Source organism: Staurois parvus, unplaced genomic scaffold (genome assembly GCF_062004578.1).
Source record: "Staurois parvus isolate SC_StPar_1 unplaced genomic scaffold, SC_StPar_1.0 ptg000186l, whole genome shotgun sequence".
Taxonomy (NCBI): Eukaryota; Metazoa; Chordata; class Amphibia; order Anura; family Ranidae; genus Staurois; species Staurois parvus.
The window spans coordinates 306806-325291 of NW_028317982.1; the positions used below are offsets into that span (position 1 = coordinate 306806).

The 18486-nt window shown below is 45.2% G+C and overlaps 1 protein-coding gene across 7 annotated transcripts in view; it reads left to right on the forward strand.

Annotated features, from left to right (window-relative positions):
• JAKMIP1 (janus kinase and microtubule interacting protein 1) overlaps positions 1–18486 on the forward strand; it is a 249212-nt gene that overhangs the window by 210827 nt on the left and 19899 nt on the right. For 5 of the 7 annotated variants that reach the window (XM_089677383.1, XM_089677387.1, XM_089677386.1 and 2 more), the window contains 2 exons: positions 5987–6067; positions 6303–6380. In XM_089677383.1, coding sequence (XP_089533509.1) covers positions 5987–6067; positions 6303–6380 — 159 coding nt within the window. The remainder of the gene's footprint in view (positions 1–5986; positions 6068–6302; positions 6381–18486) is intronic. The other 2 variants (XM_089677385.1, XM_089677384.1) reach the window with 1 other exon arrangement.

Here is an 18486-nt window from a genome sequence, read left to right on the forward strand (position 1 = left end):
TTCAGGTATTTACCAAAACATATTCAAACTATAGTTGTATAATGGATATGGGCTGAAAGTGCACACTCTCAGGGTTAACTTGAGGGTATGCACATCCAAATTGGAGGAAGGGTTAAGGAATTACAGCTCTTAAGAGTAGCCATCCCCCCTTTTTCAAGGGACCAAAAGTAACTGGACAATTGAATCAAAAGCTGTTTCATGGCCAGGTGTGGGCTACTCCTTTGTTATTTATTCATCAATTAAGCAGGTAAAAAGTCTAGAGTTCATTCTAAGTGTGGTATTTGCATTTGGAATCTATTGCTGTGAACCTACACCATGAGTTCAAAGGAGCTGTCCATGCAAGTGAAACAGTCCATTATAAGGCTTCAAAAATGAAACAATCCATCAGAGAGATGGCAGCAACATTAGGAGAGGCCAAATCAACAGTTTTGTACATTCTGAGGAAAGAAGAACTCGCTTGTGAGCTCCACAACATAAAAAGGCATGGACGTCCATGGAAGACAACAGTGGTGGATGATCGCAGGATCCTCTCTATGGTAAAGAAAAACCCATTCACAACATCCAGACAAGTGAAGGACACTCTCCAGGAGGTGGGCGTATCATTGTCCAAGTCTACAATCAAGAGAAAACTTCACAAGAGCAAATACAGACGGTTCACCACAAGGTGCAAACCATTCATAAGCCTGAAGAATAGAAAAGCCAGATTAGACTTTGCCAAAAAACATCTAAAAAAGCCAGACCAGTTCTGGAAAAGCATTCTTTGGACAGATGAAACTAAGATTAATCTGTACCAGAATGACAGGAAGAAAAAAGTGGAGAAGGCTTGGAATTGCTCATGATCCAAAGCACACAACATCATCTGTAAAACATGGTGGAGGCAGTGTGATGGCGTAAGCATGCATGGCTTCCAGTGGCACTGGATCATTGGTGTTTATTGGTGATGTAACAGAAGACAGAAGCAGCTGGATGAATTCTGCTGTGGTTAGAGATATACTGTCAGCCCAGATTCAGCCGAATGCAGCAAAGTTGATTGGACGGCGCTTCACAGTACAGATGGACAATGATCCAAAACACACTGCAAAAGCAACCCAGGAGCTTATGAAGGAAAAGAAGTGGAATATTCTGCAATGGCCGAGTCAATCACCTGACCTCAACCCAATTGAGCATGCATTTCACTTGCTGAAGGCAAAACTAAAAGGCAGAAAGACCCACAAACAAAGAACAACTGAAGACAGTGATTATATTAATTTGTCCAATTACATTTGAGCCCCTGAAAATGGAGGGACTGTGTATAAAAATGGTTGCAGTTCCTAAAATTTGTACTTGATATTTCTGTTCAACCCCTTGAACTAAAGCTGAAAGTCTGCCCTTCGAATTCATTTGGATTGTTTTCATTTATTCTGGTGGCATACAGAGCCAAAAGTATGAAAAATGTGCCTGTGTCCAAATATATAGGGACCTAACTGTGTGTGTGTGTGTGTGTGTGTGTATGTATGTATATGTGTATATATATATATATATATATATATATATATATATATATATATATCTTTAATAAATGATATTGATATGGTCAGTTAAGTAGTAGAGGGGGTTGTTATAATCAGTTTCAGCTGATTTGGTGTTAATGAAATTAACAACAGGTCCACTAGATTGGCAACAATGTGACGACCCCCCAAAAACAGGAATGATTTTACAGGTGAAGGCCACTGACAATTTTTCTTATCTTTTTTGACTGTTTTTCACTAGTTTTGCATTTGGCTAGGGTCAGTGTCACTACTGGTAGCATGAGGCAATACCTGGACTCTACAGAGGTTGCACAGGCAGTCCCGTTCCTCCAGGATGGTACATCAATACGTGCCATTGCCAGAAGGTTTGCTATGTCTCCCAGCACAGTCCCAGAAGGTCCTTAACCCATCAGACGGACCGGTATCTCCTCCTTTGTGCAAGGAGGAACAGGATGAGCACTTCCAGAGCCCTACAAAATGACCTCCAGCAGGCCACTGGTGTGAATGTCTCTGACCAAACAATTAGAAAGAGACTTCATGAGGGTGGCCTGAGGGCCCAATATCCTCTAGTGGGCCCTGTGCTCACTGCCTGGAACCATAGAGCACGATTGGCATTTGTCATTGAACACCAGAATTAGCGCCCTGTGCTTTTCATAGATTCACCCTGAGCACATGTGACAGACGTGAAAGGATCTGGAGAAGCCGTGGAGAACATGATGCTGCCTGTAATATTGTTCAGCGTGACCGTTTTGGTGGTGGGTCAGTGATGGTCTGGGGGGGCATATCCATGGAGGTACACACAGACCTCTACAGGTTAGACAATGGCACCCTGACTGCCATTACGTATCGGGATGAAATCCTTGGACCCATTGTCAGACCCTACGCTGGTGCAGTGGGTCCTGGGTTCCTCCTGGTGCACGACAATGCCCGGCCTCATGTGGTGAGAGTATGCAAGAAGTTCCTGGAGGATGAAGGAATTGATAGCACTGAATGGCCCCCACTCTTGCCTTACCTAAATCAAATAGAACTCCTCTGGGATATCATGTTTCGGTCCATGCAAGGCCGCCAGGTTGCACCTCAGACTTTCCAGGCGCTCACAGATGCCCTGGTCCAGATCTGGGAGGAAATACCCCAGGACATGATCCATAATCTCATTAGGTACATGCCCCAACGTTGTCAGGCACGCATACAAGCACACAGGGGCCATACAACTACTGAGTACCATTTTGCTGCAATTAAATTTCAGCAAACTGGACAAGCCTGCTGCATCATTTTTTCACTTTGATTTTCTAGGTGTCTGAATTCAGTCCTCTGTAGGTTGATAATTTTCATTTCCATCAAACGATGGGGCATCTTTACATTCATAACACATTGCCCAGTCCATATCAGTATAGATATCCAGCACAATATTTTTCCCCATTGAGATCTGATGTGTTTTCAAAGTGTTTAATTTTTTTGAGCAGTGTATATTACATTTATTAACATTTACCTGTTACTTTCATTCACTTCTATCTTATGGACTGGCCTAATTCAGTACACGGTAATGTACATTATCTCACAACATGAAAAATGATCTATGAATGAAGGGGGTGGACCTTTCAATCAACTGCTTTTCCTCGACTCATAGATTGGTTTTTTGTTTTTTTTTGTTTTTTCTTCATGGATATCAGTGCATATGACTGGTCCCTTGGCCCTATTAACCTCCTGCTTCACTGGAAGATTACTGCTGCAGGGGTAGAGTGGGGTATCAGAGGATGGAAAATTGTAACTAAAACTGCATCCTCAGAAGAAGGGACACATAGCACGGATTGTGATTTACTAAACTTAGGCTTTTAATCCAAAAACAAAAAATGTTATACCGGTATATTGCAGCTTACCAATCCTTAAATGTGGTGGCTATATTAGTTTTCTTTTTTTAGGATTTTTTCCTTTTTTTTTTTCACCTGCTGATCAGGCCAGTAACACACTTCTTGTGGGGTGGCTCCAGTCTATGAAGGAACAAAGTAGACACCCTTGGATAGCAGCATTGTTAACCTGTGGGTTAAATGAGTGTTAAATGAACTAACAGAATTAGATGGACCTAACTAACAAACTAAAGTCAACCTCCAGCTAACACTTTTTAAGCTGTTAAAGCAACAGTTTGTTTTCCTTCTGCGATAAAAGTTTTACAAAAATGAATAAAGCTGACCATTGTAAGCACCCCTGTCAGTGTTAAATGGTTTGTCTCAACCCTCTAAATGCTACTTTGCAGGAAAACTTGGTCTGTTAAGGGCTTATTTACACCACAATCCCTGTGTCTAGTGTGCAATTTCCGATTGCACGTTTACATGCATTTGTAATTGACTCACTTGGTAGTACAAGGGGTCAATTGCTTCTGGTGAGTGAGAGTGCAGTGTGAAGGTGTTAGAAGGCACTTATGTGGAAGATGTGGATGAATCCAAGATATTGTACCAGTGTGACTGGAGTGGCACAGAACACTTTCACTTGATTAAGACACACATGTTGGATTGATCACAGCATTTGTTTCAGCACTGTAGCCTGTGCTTCAGTGTTCCTTTTATGTTCTCTTGGGGTGTCAGAGCACCTTGTTACAGCAGCTTACAGTAGGATTGTATATATGTATTGTAAACAGAGCAGGTGTTTTGGGGAGATTTGTTTTTTTAGCAATTATGAATAACCACTCAGTCCATGAAACCCCCTCTTTGGGTAGAATTATTACTTACTGTCCTTTCTTTAAAAAACCTTTTTATCTGACTCTTGTCTCCTAAACTTCCTTTCAGAATTTGGTGGACTTGAAGCTTATCAAATTTCATAATCTCTACTGTCATCAATATCTTCCCTGCTTTACAAGACCAACATGGTCTGCCCAACTAAGAAGTATTTTGATTCCTAAATATTTTATTACCTCATATGCTAGATCAGGGCAGAACCTAGACCAAATGTCTCACTATATGAGCATAGAGTATGTGTAGCCATGACCTACATGCTGTGTGCCTAATATCACGATTGTACATGAAACAACTCAATAAGTCTGGTTCTGGTCCAGACATGCACACGCCAATAGGAATCTGACCATGGGTTCGCTAAGCTAATGATTGGAATGACATATGGACAACAACTAAATCCTCAAAAAATATAGTTGTTTTGAAAATCAATTACAAGAAATTGACCTATTGGTATTTGGTCCATGCCAGAATTTCTAAATTTGTTCCAAATTATCCAGAAACTTGTTTTCAGGGCTGTGGAGGAAGACCTTACCCAGGCTCAATTCAAATGACTTTTGCAAGTCACCCCAGCCTCCAAACAGACAATAGCAAAGGCCAAGAAGTCTAACTCCATCAGTACAGTAGAAACTAAAAATAAGGTCATTTAGGCTGTGATTTACACCACAATCGAAGCAATCATTATGGACGAAGTTCAAAAATATGGCAGCCATGGGTAGAACATTTCCTACCCCCACACTTTGCCTCATGCCTAATGCTTCCTTGACAGGCTTATCTTAACCCCTATTATGCATTTGTTGTTTTGGTGCCTGATTTGGGGATGAACTCTGGGAATCCTGCCCTTCTCTCATCCCTTCCCCTATCCTTTTCCCCCTATTTCTTCACTTGGATACTCTCTACCTCCTTCTTTCTACATACAGTGTACTTCTCTTGTTATATAATCAAGCTCCAGTTATTCTCCCTTTTTGATGTTTTTATATAACAAAAGGCATAATACGCCAGGGAGTTGCTGTACTCTTTAGTACAACTGGTCAAGTGTAGCTTATCTCTAGCACACCTACTCATATCTGTAACACCTGAAATGAATGTGGTAATGTCTAACTTTACTGATTTATGTTCCCTGTATATCTTGTGCCATAAGTGCCTCATGTGTTGTAAATTCTCTAAGTATTTTGAACAAGAAATAAATAAATTTTTCTTGTATATGCGTTCAGACACTATGTAAGAACGCACTCAGCTTCATCTGGTGTAAACAAGCCCTAAAGGAAGCTGAAAAATAACAGATTTACTGGCAAGATCACTAGGTAAAAATAAAGGGAAAAAAGAATTTAAATTCAGTCACCATTTGTAAGATTTAGAAATGAAGGCAGCCATGTATTTTGACACCCTTACAAATTAGGACTATTATGTCTTGAGATATACCGAAACTATCAGCAACTTCCAGCAACTTAATACTTTGAAGCAGCACCCTTTATAATTTTTGATACATGTAGTAAATTTTAAAGTTGATGCTCGAATGTAAGCCATAGCTCTAAACTACCACGGCCTTTACTGTATATTATTAGTTTTTTTTTTTTTTTAAAAAGACAGTCCTGATAAGTTTGTTTTAGTTTCCCCCTTTCTGTGGGCCAAGCTTAAAGGTTGAACATCTTTGCTGTTGAAAGCAGATTTTTTAAGGGATTTTTTTTTGGGATTCATCATTGTTGATGCCATGTGTCAATCACTGTTTGGCTTGTTCTATGTGTTTGGTTGTAGTGGCTAAAACAGATCGAGGTGACGGAAGCTGCCCTCACACAGAAAATGATCGATCTGGAAAATGAGAAGGTAAGACTCCCAGTAAGTGAAGTTTTTGTAAACTATTTCAAATTCTCCCAAACGTCTTTCATCAACCATTTCCAAAGTCAGTGATTCATCTCATAATATATTTTATTACTAACATACCACCATTCTTGCCTCTTTAAAGGGAACATAAATTGAAAAAATACACTTACAATAATAAATGTAATTTTTATGACATAAACCAATTTTTTACTATATAAAAGAATTATGAACGTCTTCTTTTCATTCTCAGGACTTGTTCAGCAAGCAGAAAGGTTACTTAGAAGAAGAACTTGACTACCGAAAGCAAGCACTTGATCAAGCATATATGGTAGGCATTTAAAAAGCGTGAACCCCTGCAGTGAGGACCCAAACCGAAATAAAAACCTGACAGAAATTCTAACCTTTCCCCACTGTACCCAAAACAAAAGTTTTTTTCTACCCTTTAAGTATACTTTACAGAGCTATTTCTTGGAATATAATTTTTCTGCAATATAACAAAGATTAACATGTTATTCTGTATGTACAGAAGGCATATATTCAGCACTTAAACTAATTCCATTTCAGGGGAACGGACAACCCGAGAGGACCAGAAAAACTCTCCAGCCCTTAAATACTTTCACACATGCCTGCACTTTAGGCACCTACCATACCTCTACGTGGCTTAGAGAAATGTCTCCATGTAACATCTGTGCAATTTACTTTTAAGTTTTTTTTTACAAAATATGTGAATATAATGCCATTATAATTCCAGGTTTTATTTTTACTATAAAGTTATATACAGAGTTACTGATGGGAGTCAGACGGTTTTGAAAAAAACACTACTCCGTAGATTTTCAACTTGAAATGTATTCATTTTTACAAAACCAGAGGTCAAGATTAGAGATGAGCGAATTATTCAAAAATTCGGTTCGGCTGATTCGCCGAATTCGCCGAATAAATTCGCTTCAAGCCGAATATATTCGCTGCGAATTTAACTTATAAAAAGGGTGTTTCTAGGCTTCAGAGAGCCTTTATATTAGTGCAGAACACTGTACCTTTAATTTAAATGCCCTTGGAGTCTGCTGGGGAAGAGAAATAATACTGTCAGTCAGTAGGACATGCAGATGAGTGCCGTCGATCTTAGAATCACCGCACACTTCACTCATTTGGGCAGTCACGGGGCCAAAACCAGAGTGTGGAGCCACAGTGTGGCGGTGGAGGCAGCAGCAATGGGAGGCCATACAGCACCCTATGACAAAATGGAACCCACCAGCAGTGTGAGGAGACCTGAAAGTGGCACATGGCAGAGTGTGGCGATGGAGACAGCAGCAATGGGAGGCCGTACAGGGACCCATGACACACTCTGGACCTGGCAGCAGCATGAGGAGGCGGTACAGGGGCCCATGACAGATTACGGGCCTGGCAGCAGCATGAGGAGTCGGTACGGGGGCCCATGGCAGATTACGGGCCTGGCAGCAGCATGAGGAGGCGGTACAGGAGCCCATGGCAGAGTGGCGGGGCGTAAGCAGCTAAAATTGAAGGCCATACAGAGGCCTATGTTAAAAAGTCCCCCCAGCAGCAGCGTGGGGAGACGACTATCAAAAGTCCAATGGCAGAGTGGCGGAGCAGAAGCAGCTTCAATTGAAGGCCATACACAGGCCTAGGTTTAAAAGTCCCTCACAGTTAATTCCAATAACGAACTCTACTCCTCCGTGCAATCTACTTACGAGACCCTGGGCAGGTCTGGGTCCAATTTGTGGTAGAGACTGGTTTTGTTCAGCCATGCTTGAGCGAGTAATAACAGGTCTGTGCTGCCCTTTGGTGTCTGGCTTAATGCGCACAACACTGAACGTCCCAGCGTTTGTCAACGATTTGCCGTTAAGTGATGCAAACCCGCTGAACCACGTTCATGAGGAGCCGGTACAGGGGGCCATGAATCAGTATGGACCTGGCAGCAGCGTGAGCAGACGACAGAGGCACATGGCGCAGGGTGGCGGTGTAGGCAGCATTATTCTGAAGCCATACACAGGCCTAGGTTAAAAAGCGGAAGCCGTCAGCAGCGTGAGCAGACGACAGAGACACATGGCGCAGGGTGGCGGTGGATGCAGCAGTATTCGGAAGCCAAACACAGGCCTCGGTTAAAAAGCGGAAGCCGTCAGCAGCGTGAGCAGACGACAGAGGCACATGGCGCAGGGTGGCGGTGGAGGCAGCAGCAATGGAAGGCCATACAGCACCCTATCACAAAATGGAACCCACCAACAGTGTAAGGAGACCTGAAAGTGGCACATGGCAGAGTCTGGCGATGAAGTCAGCAGCAATGGGAGGCCGTACAGGGACCCATGACACACTCTGGACCTGGCAGCAGCAAGAGGAGGCGGTACAGGGGCCCATGGCAGAGTGGCGAAGCGTAAGCAGCTTAAATTGAAGGCCATACACAGGCCTAGGTTAAAAAGTCCCCCCAGCAGCAGCGTGGGGAGACGACTATCAAGAGTCCAATGGCAGAGTGGCGGAGCGGAAGCAGCTTCAATTGAAGGCCATACACAGGCCTAGGTTAAAAAGTCCCCCCAGCAGCAGTGTGGGGAGACGACTATCAAGAGTCCAATGGCTGAGTGGCGATCCGGGAAGTCAGCGTTGTGATTGCAGATGCAATGCAGAGATTCTATGAGGTGATGCCGTGGGTGCGAAGAAGATCATATACCGTCGTACTTCCATCCATAAGACGGAACAACCTGCGAACCGGGAGCTTTATTGCCCTGACCCGCTGAGCAGCTTCTGGGATACCCAAGAGTTTGGCTTCTGTGGGGAATATGGTTGAAAACTGAAACTTAAAGGCATGTTGACGGAAGGGCACCAGTGTCAGTGCTCCGGAGGGAATATAGCTTCAAAGCTGACACTTAAAGGTATATCGACGGTCAGAGACCACAGGAAGTGGAGCTTGCGTCTTAAATCGACTGAATGTGGCAGACGTGAAACGTCTACGGGCCGTATATGAAACGGGTTGTTCCTCTTTCTGGAATAAGTGTTGGAAATAGCCACTCTTTTTGGTGTGGCGTTTTGTCTATTTAATTCCGATAACGGACTCTACTCCTCCGTGCAATCTAGTTAGGAGACCCTGGGCAGGTCTGGGTCCAATTTGTGGTAGAGACTGGTTTTGTTCAGCCATGCTTGAGCGAGTAATAACAGGTCTGTGCTGCCCTTTGGTGTCTGGCTTAATGCGCACAACACTGAACGTCCCAGCATTTGTCAACGATTTGCCGTTAAGTGATGCAAACCCGCTGAAACACGTTCATGAGGAGCCGGTACAGGGGGCCATGAATCAGTATGGACCTGGCAGCAGTGTGAGGAGACCCGAAAGTGGCACATGGCGCAGGGTGGCGGTGGAGGCAGCAGTATTCGGAAGACATACACAGGACTAGTTTAAAAAGCGGAAGCCGTCAGCAGCGTGAGCAGACGACAGAGGCACATGGCGCAGGGTGGTGGTGGAGGCAGCAGTATTCGGAAGCCATACACAGGCCTAGGTTAAAAAGCGGAAGCCGTCAGCAGCGTGAGCAGACGACAGAGGCACATGGCGCAGGGTGGCGGTGGAGGCAGCAGTATTCGGAAGCCATACACAGGCCTAGGTTTAAAACTGGAACCCAGCAGCGTGAGCAGACGACAAAGACGCACATGGCAGAGGATGGATCTGGCAGCAGTATGAGAAGGCGGTACAGGGGCCCGTGGCACAGTGTGGTGATGGGGGCTACAGCAACTGGATGCCAGAAAGTGGCCGATAGGGCTATATACTGCATGGAATTATAAAGTTGTAAAGACAGCGGCCTATAAGGCTATACACACTATAACAATCATGACTTGATTGACCATTGGCCTATAAGGCTATACACAGCATGAATATCATGACTTATTCTGAGAGTGGTTTGGAAGGCTATATACAAAAAGTAATTCATGAGCTGTCCGGACAGCGGACAATAAGTACATATATACAAATCAATTCATCAGCTGTCCAGCCAGCGGCCTCAAAGGCGACACATATAGAAAGCAATTCATGAGCTGTTCAGACAGCGGCCTCTAAGGCGACAGATATACAAAGCAATTCCCGAGGTGTTCAGGGAGCGGCCTGAACGGCTAGGTTATTACTAAATATATTTTTGTGGCCAAACATCGGCCTATAAATAGATGTCTACACAGTGACAAAAAATTATGTCGCCAGACAGCGGCCCCTAAGGCGACAGATATACAAAGCAATTCCCGCGAGCGCACAGGGCCCACAGTGTCTGAGGATGGACGTTGGCGCAGAAAGGCAGAGACCAACTGACTACATAGGTGGTTTTTATAGTACTTTATTTTGGCCTCCCTCTCAGCAGGTGTGAAAAAGGCCATCATTTTTGAACGGTAGCGAGGGTCCAACAAGGTGGACAGCCAAAAGTCATCCCTCTGTCTGATGGTTATTATTCGGCTGTCGCTACGCAAGCAAGCGAGCATGCTATGGGCCATTTGTGCCAAGGAATGCGAGGGACTCCCTGCCTCCATCTCCACAGCATACTGCCACGGTGCGTCTGGGTCCTCTGTCTCCTCCTCCTCCTCTACCAGATGCTCCTGCTCCTCCACTCCTGTCCGCTGAGTGGAAAAACCACCCATTTCACTCAATAATTCCTGAGCACCAATGTCCTCCTCTACCTCCTCCTCTTCTTCCTGTCCTGCCCCCACAGGGGTCATGTGGCGTTGAGATCTGTGCACCACGTCTACCGCACCCTGACCAGCCATTGTTAACAGCATTTGTTCCAGGATGTGCAACAGGGGAATGACGTCGTTCATCCCATAGTCCTGCCAACTCACGAATAGCGTGGCCTCCTCAAAGGGCCTGAGCAAGCGGCAGGTGTCACGCATGAGCTGCCAATGGCTGACATCTAAGTTACACAGGGGAGTACCTTTATCCGCTTGTAACATCAGGAAATCGGTGATGGCCTTTCGCTGTTCGTAAAGGCGGTCTAACATATGTAGGGTTGAATTCCACCTTGTTGCAACGTCGCAGATCAGGCGATGCTGTGGAATTCCGTTCTGCCGCTGCAGCTCAAGGAGGGTGTGCTTTGCGGTGTAGGAATGGCTGAAATGCATGCAAAGTTTACGTGACATTTTAAGGATGTCTTGCAGTGGGATGGTGGATTTTAGGAACCGCTTGACAACCAGATTGAACACGTGAGCCATGCATGGTGCATGGCACAACCTTCCTTGACGCAGAGCAGACACCATGTTCTTTCCGTTGTCGGTCAACATGGTTCCGATTTTCAGTTTGCGCGGAGACAGCCATCTGTCGATTTCTCTGTTCATTACACTCAGAAGTTCCTCCCCTGTGTGACTACGTTCGCCAAGGCATACCAGGTGCAGCACAGCGTGACACCGTTGCGCCCTGCACATGTGATATGCCGGTCGGGTAATGGGACTTGGCACGGGGGTGGCGGCTGAGGACACGGCGGAAGAAGAGGTGGTAGAGGCGGACATCTTTGCTGGACCAAGTACGTGCAAACGTGGAGGCAAAAGCGGCGTGACCTGTCCAAGTTGCTGGTGCGGCTGTGCCGGCACCACGTTCACCCAGTGGGCCGTAAATGACATGTACTGTCCCTGACCGTAGTTACAGCTCCACACGTCGGCGCTGCCGTGCACTTTGGCAGAGACCGACATGCTCAAAGACTGGCCCACCATCTCTTCTACATGTGAATGCAGGGCTGGCACTGCCTTTTTGGCGAAGAAATGCCGGCTTAGCACTCTCCACCGCGGCTCGGCACAAGCCATCATTTCTCGGAAAGGTGCTGAGTCCACCACTTGGAAAGGGAGGGACTGCAGCACCAGCAACTTGGACAGGAGGACATTCAGCTTCTGCACCGTCGGGTGCGTGCTCGCAAACTGTTGTCTCTTGGAAACGGATTCCAAGAAAGACTGCTGACGGAATCCGTGAAGAGGAGTAGCAGGAGAAGGAGCATCTGAACGAGCGGAAGATGCCAACGAGCGACAACTCCCCTCAGCAGAGGTGTTGGAGCCTTGACTGGCTGATAGAGGGCGATTGATGTCGGGTGACGGAGCAAGTAACGGAGCTGGTGATGGAGCGGGGGCTGGGGCAGGCAGAACCGCCGTATCTTTATCACGGTTTTCCCAGGCCACCGAATGGCGACGCTGCATATGCTGACGCAACGCTGTAGTCCCAACATTGGCCCCCTGGCCACGCTTGACTTTCTGGCCACATAGTCGACATACGGCTACGTTTACTTCCTCGGGCGGCTTGACGAAAAATTGCCACACCGCCGAGTAGGAAACTTTGCCCCCGCTACTCCTCACTGGCTGACTGCTACTTCCTCCGTGCACACCGGCACCACTACTGGCCGTGGTGGTAGGCTGCAGTGGAGCTGGTGCTCTACTCCGTGGCCGTTTGGCTCCACTGACACTGCTGCGACCCTGCTGCCTCCTGGGCAACCCACCGACTGTTTTGCTCGCTGGCAAGCTGGCACCCTCTTCTCCTGATGATGCGGAAGCAATAGCCTGATGACGACGAGGCTGCCAAGTGCGATCAGCCTCATCATCATCAATTAGGGTCTCCGCGTCACTACTAGCCCCCTCGGCTGCGTGTGGGTCAGGAGACAGACCTGTCTCTAGACCGGCTACCGAGCCACTCTCCTCGCCAGTACTTCTTCGCCTGGCTGCTGAAGAGGCGGATGTCTCCCCCCGTTCCTGACCGCCCTCTGTTAGCTCTTCCTCACTGTACAGTGGGGCTGAGCCCACAGCATGCGATACTTCGCTTGGTGAGGGAACACCAAAGGATAGGGGCAGGTCGAGGACACGTGATTTCAGTGGTCTTGCTCCCGGGCCATGCCAACTAACGGTTGTGTCTGACGTACCCACCGACCGTTGGCTGTAGGTGTCAGAGGTGACCTGGGAAGAGGAAGACGACCGAGTCAACCAATCGATGACGGCAGGGTTGTCGGTGGAGACACGACCGCTGGATGACACCGGGAGCACTGGCCTCTGGCTGCGACTAGTGCTGCCTCGACCCCTTCCTCTGCTGCCACGTCTGCTCGCTCCTGAAACATTGCCTCCTCTGCCACTCCTCTGCGTGTTGTCTGACATACTCTTTAATTCAATAAGCACCCCAAAAATAAATACGGATTTAACTCTTTGAACGTACAATAGTGGTTGTGAAGCAGAAAGTCAGTTTATTTAGCACAATCGGTCAATTGCAGCTTGCCGTTGGCTGGAAACTGTACGTTTATGTCACTGGAATGCACTAATCACCCAAAAAATATTACCGCCACCCGGCGTGTATATGGATTTAACTCTTTGAACGTACAATAGTGGTTGTGAAGCAGAAAGTCAGTTTATTTAGCACAATCGGTCAATTGCAGCTTGCTGTTGGCTGGAAACTGTACGTTTAGGTCACTGGAATGCACTAATCACCCAAAAAATATTACCGCCAGCCGGCGTGTAAATGGATTTAACTCTTTGAACGTACAATAGTGGTTGTGAAGCAGAAAGTCAGTTTATTGTACACAATCGGTCAATTGCAGCTTGCCGTTGGCTGGAAACTGTACGTTTCTGTCACTGGAATGCACTAATCACCCAAAAAATATTACCGCCAGCCGGCGTGTAAATGGATTTAACTCTTTGAACGTACAATAGTGGTTGTGAAGCAGAAAGTCAGTTTATTTAGCACAATCGGTCAATTGCAGCTTGCCTTTGGCTGGAAACTGTACGTTTATGTCACTGGAATGCACTAATCACCCAAAAAATATTACCGCCACCCGGCGTGTATATGGATTTAACTCTTTGAACGTACAATAGTGGTTGTGAAGCAGAAAGTCAGTTTATTTAGCACAATCGGTCAATTGCAGCTTGCCGTTGGCTGGAAACTGTACGTTTATGTCACTGGAATGCACTAATCACCCAAAAAATATTACCGCCAGCCGGCGTGTAAATGGATTTAACTCTTTGAATGTACAATAGTGGTTGTGAAGCAGAAAGTCAGTTTATTGTACACAATCGGTCAATTGCAGCTTGCCGTTGGCTGGAAACTGTACGTTTATGTCACTGGAATGCACTAATCACCCAAAAAATATTACCGCCACCCGGCGTGTAAATGGATCTAACTCTTTGAACGTACAATAGTGGTTGTGAAGCAGAAAGTCAGTTTATTTAGCACAATCGGTCAATTGCAGCTTGCCGTTGGCTGGAAACTGTACGTTTATGTCACTGGAATGCACTAATCACCCAAAAAATATTACCGCCACCCGGCGTGTAAATGGATCTAACTCTTTGAACGTACAATAGTGGTTGTGAAGCAGAAAGTCAGTTTATTTAGCACAATCGGTCAATTGCAGCTTGCCGTTGGCTGGAAACTGTACGTTTATGTCACTGGAATGCACTAATCACCCAAAAAATATTACCGCCACCCGGCGTGTAAATGGATCTAACTCTTTGAACGTACAATAGTGGTTGTGAAGCAGAAAGTCAGTTTATTTAGCACAATCGGTCAATTGCAGCTTGCCGTTGGCTGGAAACTGTACGTTTATGTCACTGGAATGCACTAATCACCCAAAAAATATTACCGCCACCCGGCGTGTATATGGATTTAACTCTTTGAACGTACAATAGTGGTTGTGAAGCAGAAAGTCAGTTTATTTAGCACAATCGGTCAATTGCAGCTTGCTGTTGGCTGGAAACTGTACGTTTAGGTCACTGGAATGCACTAATCACCCAAAAAATATTACCGCCAGCCGGCGTGTAAATGGATTTAACTCTTTGAATGTACAATAGTGGTTGTGAAGCAGAAAGTCAGTTTATTGTACACAATCGGTCAATTGCAGCTTGCCGTTGGCTGGAAACTGTACGTTTATGTCACTGGAATGCACTAATCACCCAAAAAATATTACCGCCAGCCGGCGTGTAAATGGATTTAACTCTTTGAACGTACAATAGTGGTTGTGAAGCAGAAAGTCAGTTTATTTAGCACAATCGGTCAATTGCAGCTTGCCGTTGGCTGGAAACTGTACGTTTATGTCACTGGAATGCACTAATCACCCAAAAAATATTACCGCCACCCGGCGTGTAAATGGATCTAACTCTTTGAACGTACAATAGTGGTTGTGAAGCAGAAAGTCAGTTTATTTAGCACAATCGGTCAATTGCAGCTTGCCGTTGGCTGGAAACTGTACGTTTATGTCACTGGAATGCACTAATCACCCAAAAAATATTACCGCCAGCCGGCGTGTAAATGGATTTAACTCTTTGAACGTACAATAGTGGTTGTGAAGCAGAAAGTCAGTTTATTTAGCACAATCGGTCAATTGCAGCTTGCCGTTGGCTGGAAACTGTACGTTTATGTCACTGGAATGCACTAATCACCCAAAAAATATTACCGCCACCCTGCGTGTAAATGGATCTAACTCTTTGAACGTACAATAGTGGTTGTGAAGCAGAAAGTCAGTTTATTTAGCACAATCGGTCAATTGCAGCTTGCCGTTGGCTGGAAACTGTACGTTTATGTCACTGGAATGCACTAATCACCCAAAAAATATTACCGCCACCCTGCGTGTAAATGGATCTAACTCTTTGAACGTACAATAGTGGTTGTGAAGCAGAAAGTCAGTTTATTTAGCACAATCGGTCAATTGCAGCTTGCCGTTGGCTGGAAACTGTACGTTTATGTCACTGGAATGCACTAATCACCCAAAAAATATTACCGCCACCCGGCGTGTAAATGGATCTAACTCTTTGAACGTACAATAGTGGTTGTGAAGCAGAAAGTCAGTTTATTGTACACAATCGGTCAATTGCAGCTTGCCGTTGGCTGGAAACTGTACGTTTCTGTCACTGGAATGCACTAATCACCCAAAAAATATTACCGCCACCCGGCGTGTAAATGGATTTAACTCTTTGAACATACAATAGTGGTTGTGAAGCAGAAAGTCAGTTTATTTAGCACAATCGGTCAATTGCAGCTTGCCGTTGGCTGGAAACTGTACGTTTATGTCACTGGAATGCACTAATCACCCAAAAAATATTACCGCCAGCCGGCGTGTAAATGGATTTAACTCTTTGAACGTACAATAGTGGTTGTGAAGCAGAAAGTCAGTTTATTTAGCACAATCGGTCAATTGCAGCTTGCCGTTGGCTGGAAACTGTACGTTTATATCACTGGAATGCACTAATCACCCAAAAAATATTACCGCCACCCTGCGTGTAAATGGATCTAACTCTTTGAACGTACAATAGTAGTTGTGAAGCAGAAAGTCAGTTTATTTAGCACAATCGGTCAATTGCAGCTTGCCGTTGGCTGGAAACTGTACGTTTATGTCACTGGAATGCACTAATCACCCAAAAAATATTACCGCCACCCGGCGTGTAAATGGATCTAACTCTTTGAACGTACAATAGTGGTTGTGAAGCAGAATTCAGTTTATTTAGCACAATCGGTCAATTGCAGCTTGCCGTTGGCTGGAAACTGTACGTTTCTGTCACTGGAATGCACTAATCACCCAAAAAATATTACCGCCAGCCGGCGTGTAAATGGATTTAACTCTTTGAACATACAATAGTGGTTTTGAAGCAGAAAGTCAGTTTATTTAGCACAATCGGTCAATTGCAGCTTGCCGTTGGCTGGAAGCTGTACGTTTATGTCACTGGAATGCACTAATCACCCAAAAAATATTACCGCCAGCCGGCGTGTAAATGGATTTAACTCTTTGAACGTACAATAGTGGTTGTGAAGCAGAAAGTCAGTTTATTTAGCACAATCGGTCAATTGCAGCTTGCCGTTGGCTGGAATCTGTACGTTTATGTCACTGGAATGCACTAATCACCCAAAAAATATTACCGCCACCCGGCGTGTAAATGGATCTAACTCTTTGAACGTACAATAGTGGTTGTGAAGCAGAAAGTCAGTTTATTTAGCACAATCGGTCAATTGCAGCTTGCCGTTGGCTGGAAACTGTACGTTTATATCACTGGAATGCACTAATCACCCAAAAAATATTACCGCCACCCTGCGTGTAAATGGATCTAACTCTTTGAACGTACAATAGTAGTTGTGAAGCAGAAAGTCAGTTTATTTAGCACAATCGGTCAATTGCAGCTTGCCGTTGGCTGGAAACTGTACGTTTATGTCACTGGAATGCACTAATCACCCAAAAAATATTACCGCCACCCGGCGTGTAAATGGATCTAACTCTTTGAACGTACAATAGTGGTTGTGAAGCAGAATTCAGTTTATTTAGCACAATCGGTCAATTGCAGCTTGCCGTTGGCTGGAAACTGTACGTTTCTGTCACTGGAATGCACTAATCACCCAAAAAATATTACCGCCAGCCGGCGTGTAAATGGATTTAACTCTTTGAACATACAATAGTGGTTGTGAAGCAGAAAGTCAGTTTATTTAGCACAATCGGTCAATTGCAGCTTGCCGTTGGCTGGAAACTGTACGTTTATGTCACTGGAATGCACTAATCACCCAAAAAATATTACCGCCAGCCGGCGTGTAAATGGATTTAACTCTTTGAACGTACAATAGTGGTCGTGAAGCAGAAAGTCAGTTTATTTTGCACAATCGGCAAACTGCAGCACCAACTGTGCACAACAGCCGCCAAAAAAAAAAAGGGTGTATGTCACTTTAAATTTTCGATTCTTTGATAGCTGTGGCCCTAAGTAACGATTCTGTGTCCCTGAGTAACGATTCTGTGTCCCTGAGTAACGATTCTGTGTCCCTGAGTAACGATTCTGTGGCCCTGATTAACGATTCTGTGGCCCTAAAGTCTCTGTGGCCCTAACTCTGTCGCTTAATACAGACAGGTCTGTCTCTCTTGAATGACCGGAGGCTAATGGAGAATTCTAAGATGACCGCGATTTATAGTGCTGGCTGGCTGCTGATTGGGTAATGCGATCACGTCATGAATGCATTATGGGTCAGCACGCCTTGTCTGCGCGCCTTCCCAGAGATCCCCGCCCCATCTTCTCTGTCCATTTTCTCCGTGGCCACACATGTCGCCGCCATTTTTGGGAAAATTCGATTCGTGCATCCGAAGTTTGCTAATCTTCGGATTCGTCTCGAATAGAATTTTTCCAAATCTTCGGAACGAATTCCACTTCGTCATGTTCGATTCGCTCATCTCTAGTCAAGATATGTAATTTGAGTTACTTATTCATTTCAGAAAAATAATGTCATTTAGATGACGACCATCCTCTTGAATTCAGCTTTCAATCCTTTGCTTGAAATTGTCCATCACTTGGGCCAACAGCTGTTGATATATCATCTGTCCGGGGCTCCTAACCTGTGCCTCTCTCACCCTTGCAATGTTTTCCGGCATCCTTGCAGTGCGAGTTGGGCCTGGTGGTTTCTTGTTCATAATGTTTTCAGTTGTTCTGAAACGTTTAACCCACCTGAGGACTGTGTTGCAACTGGGAATTGCCCCTGTCGACCG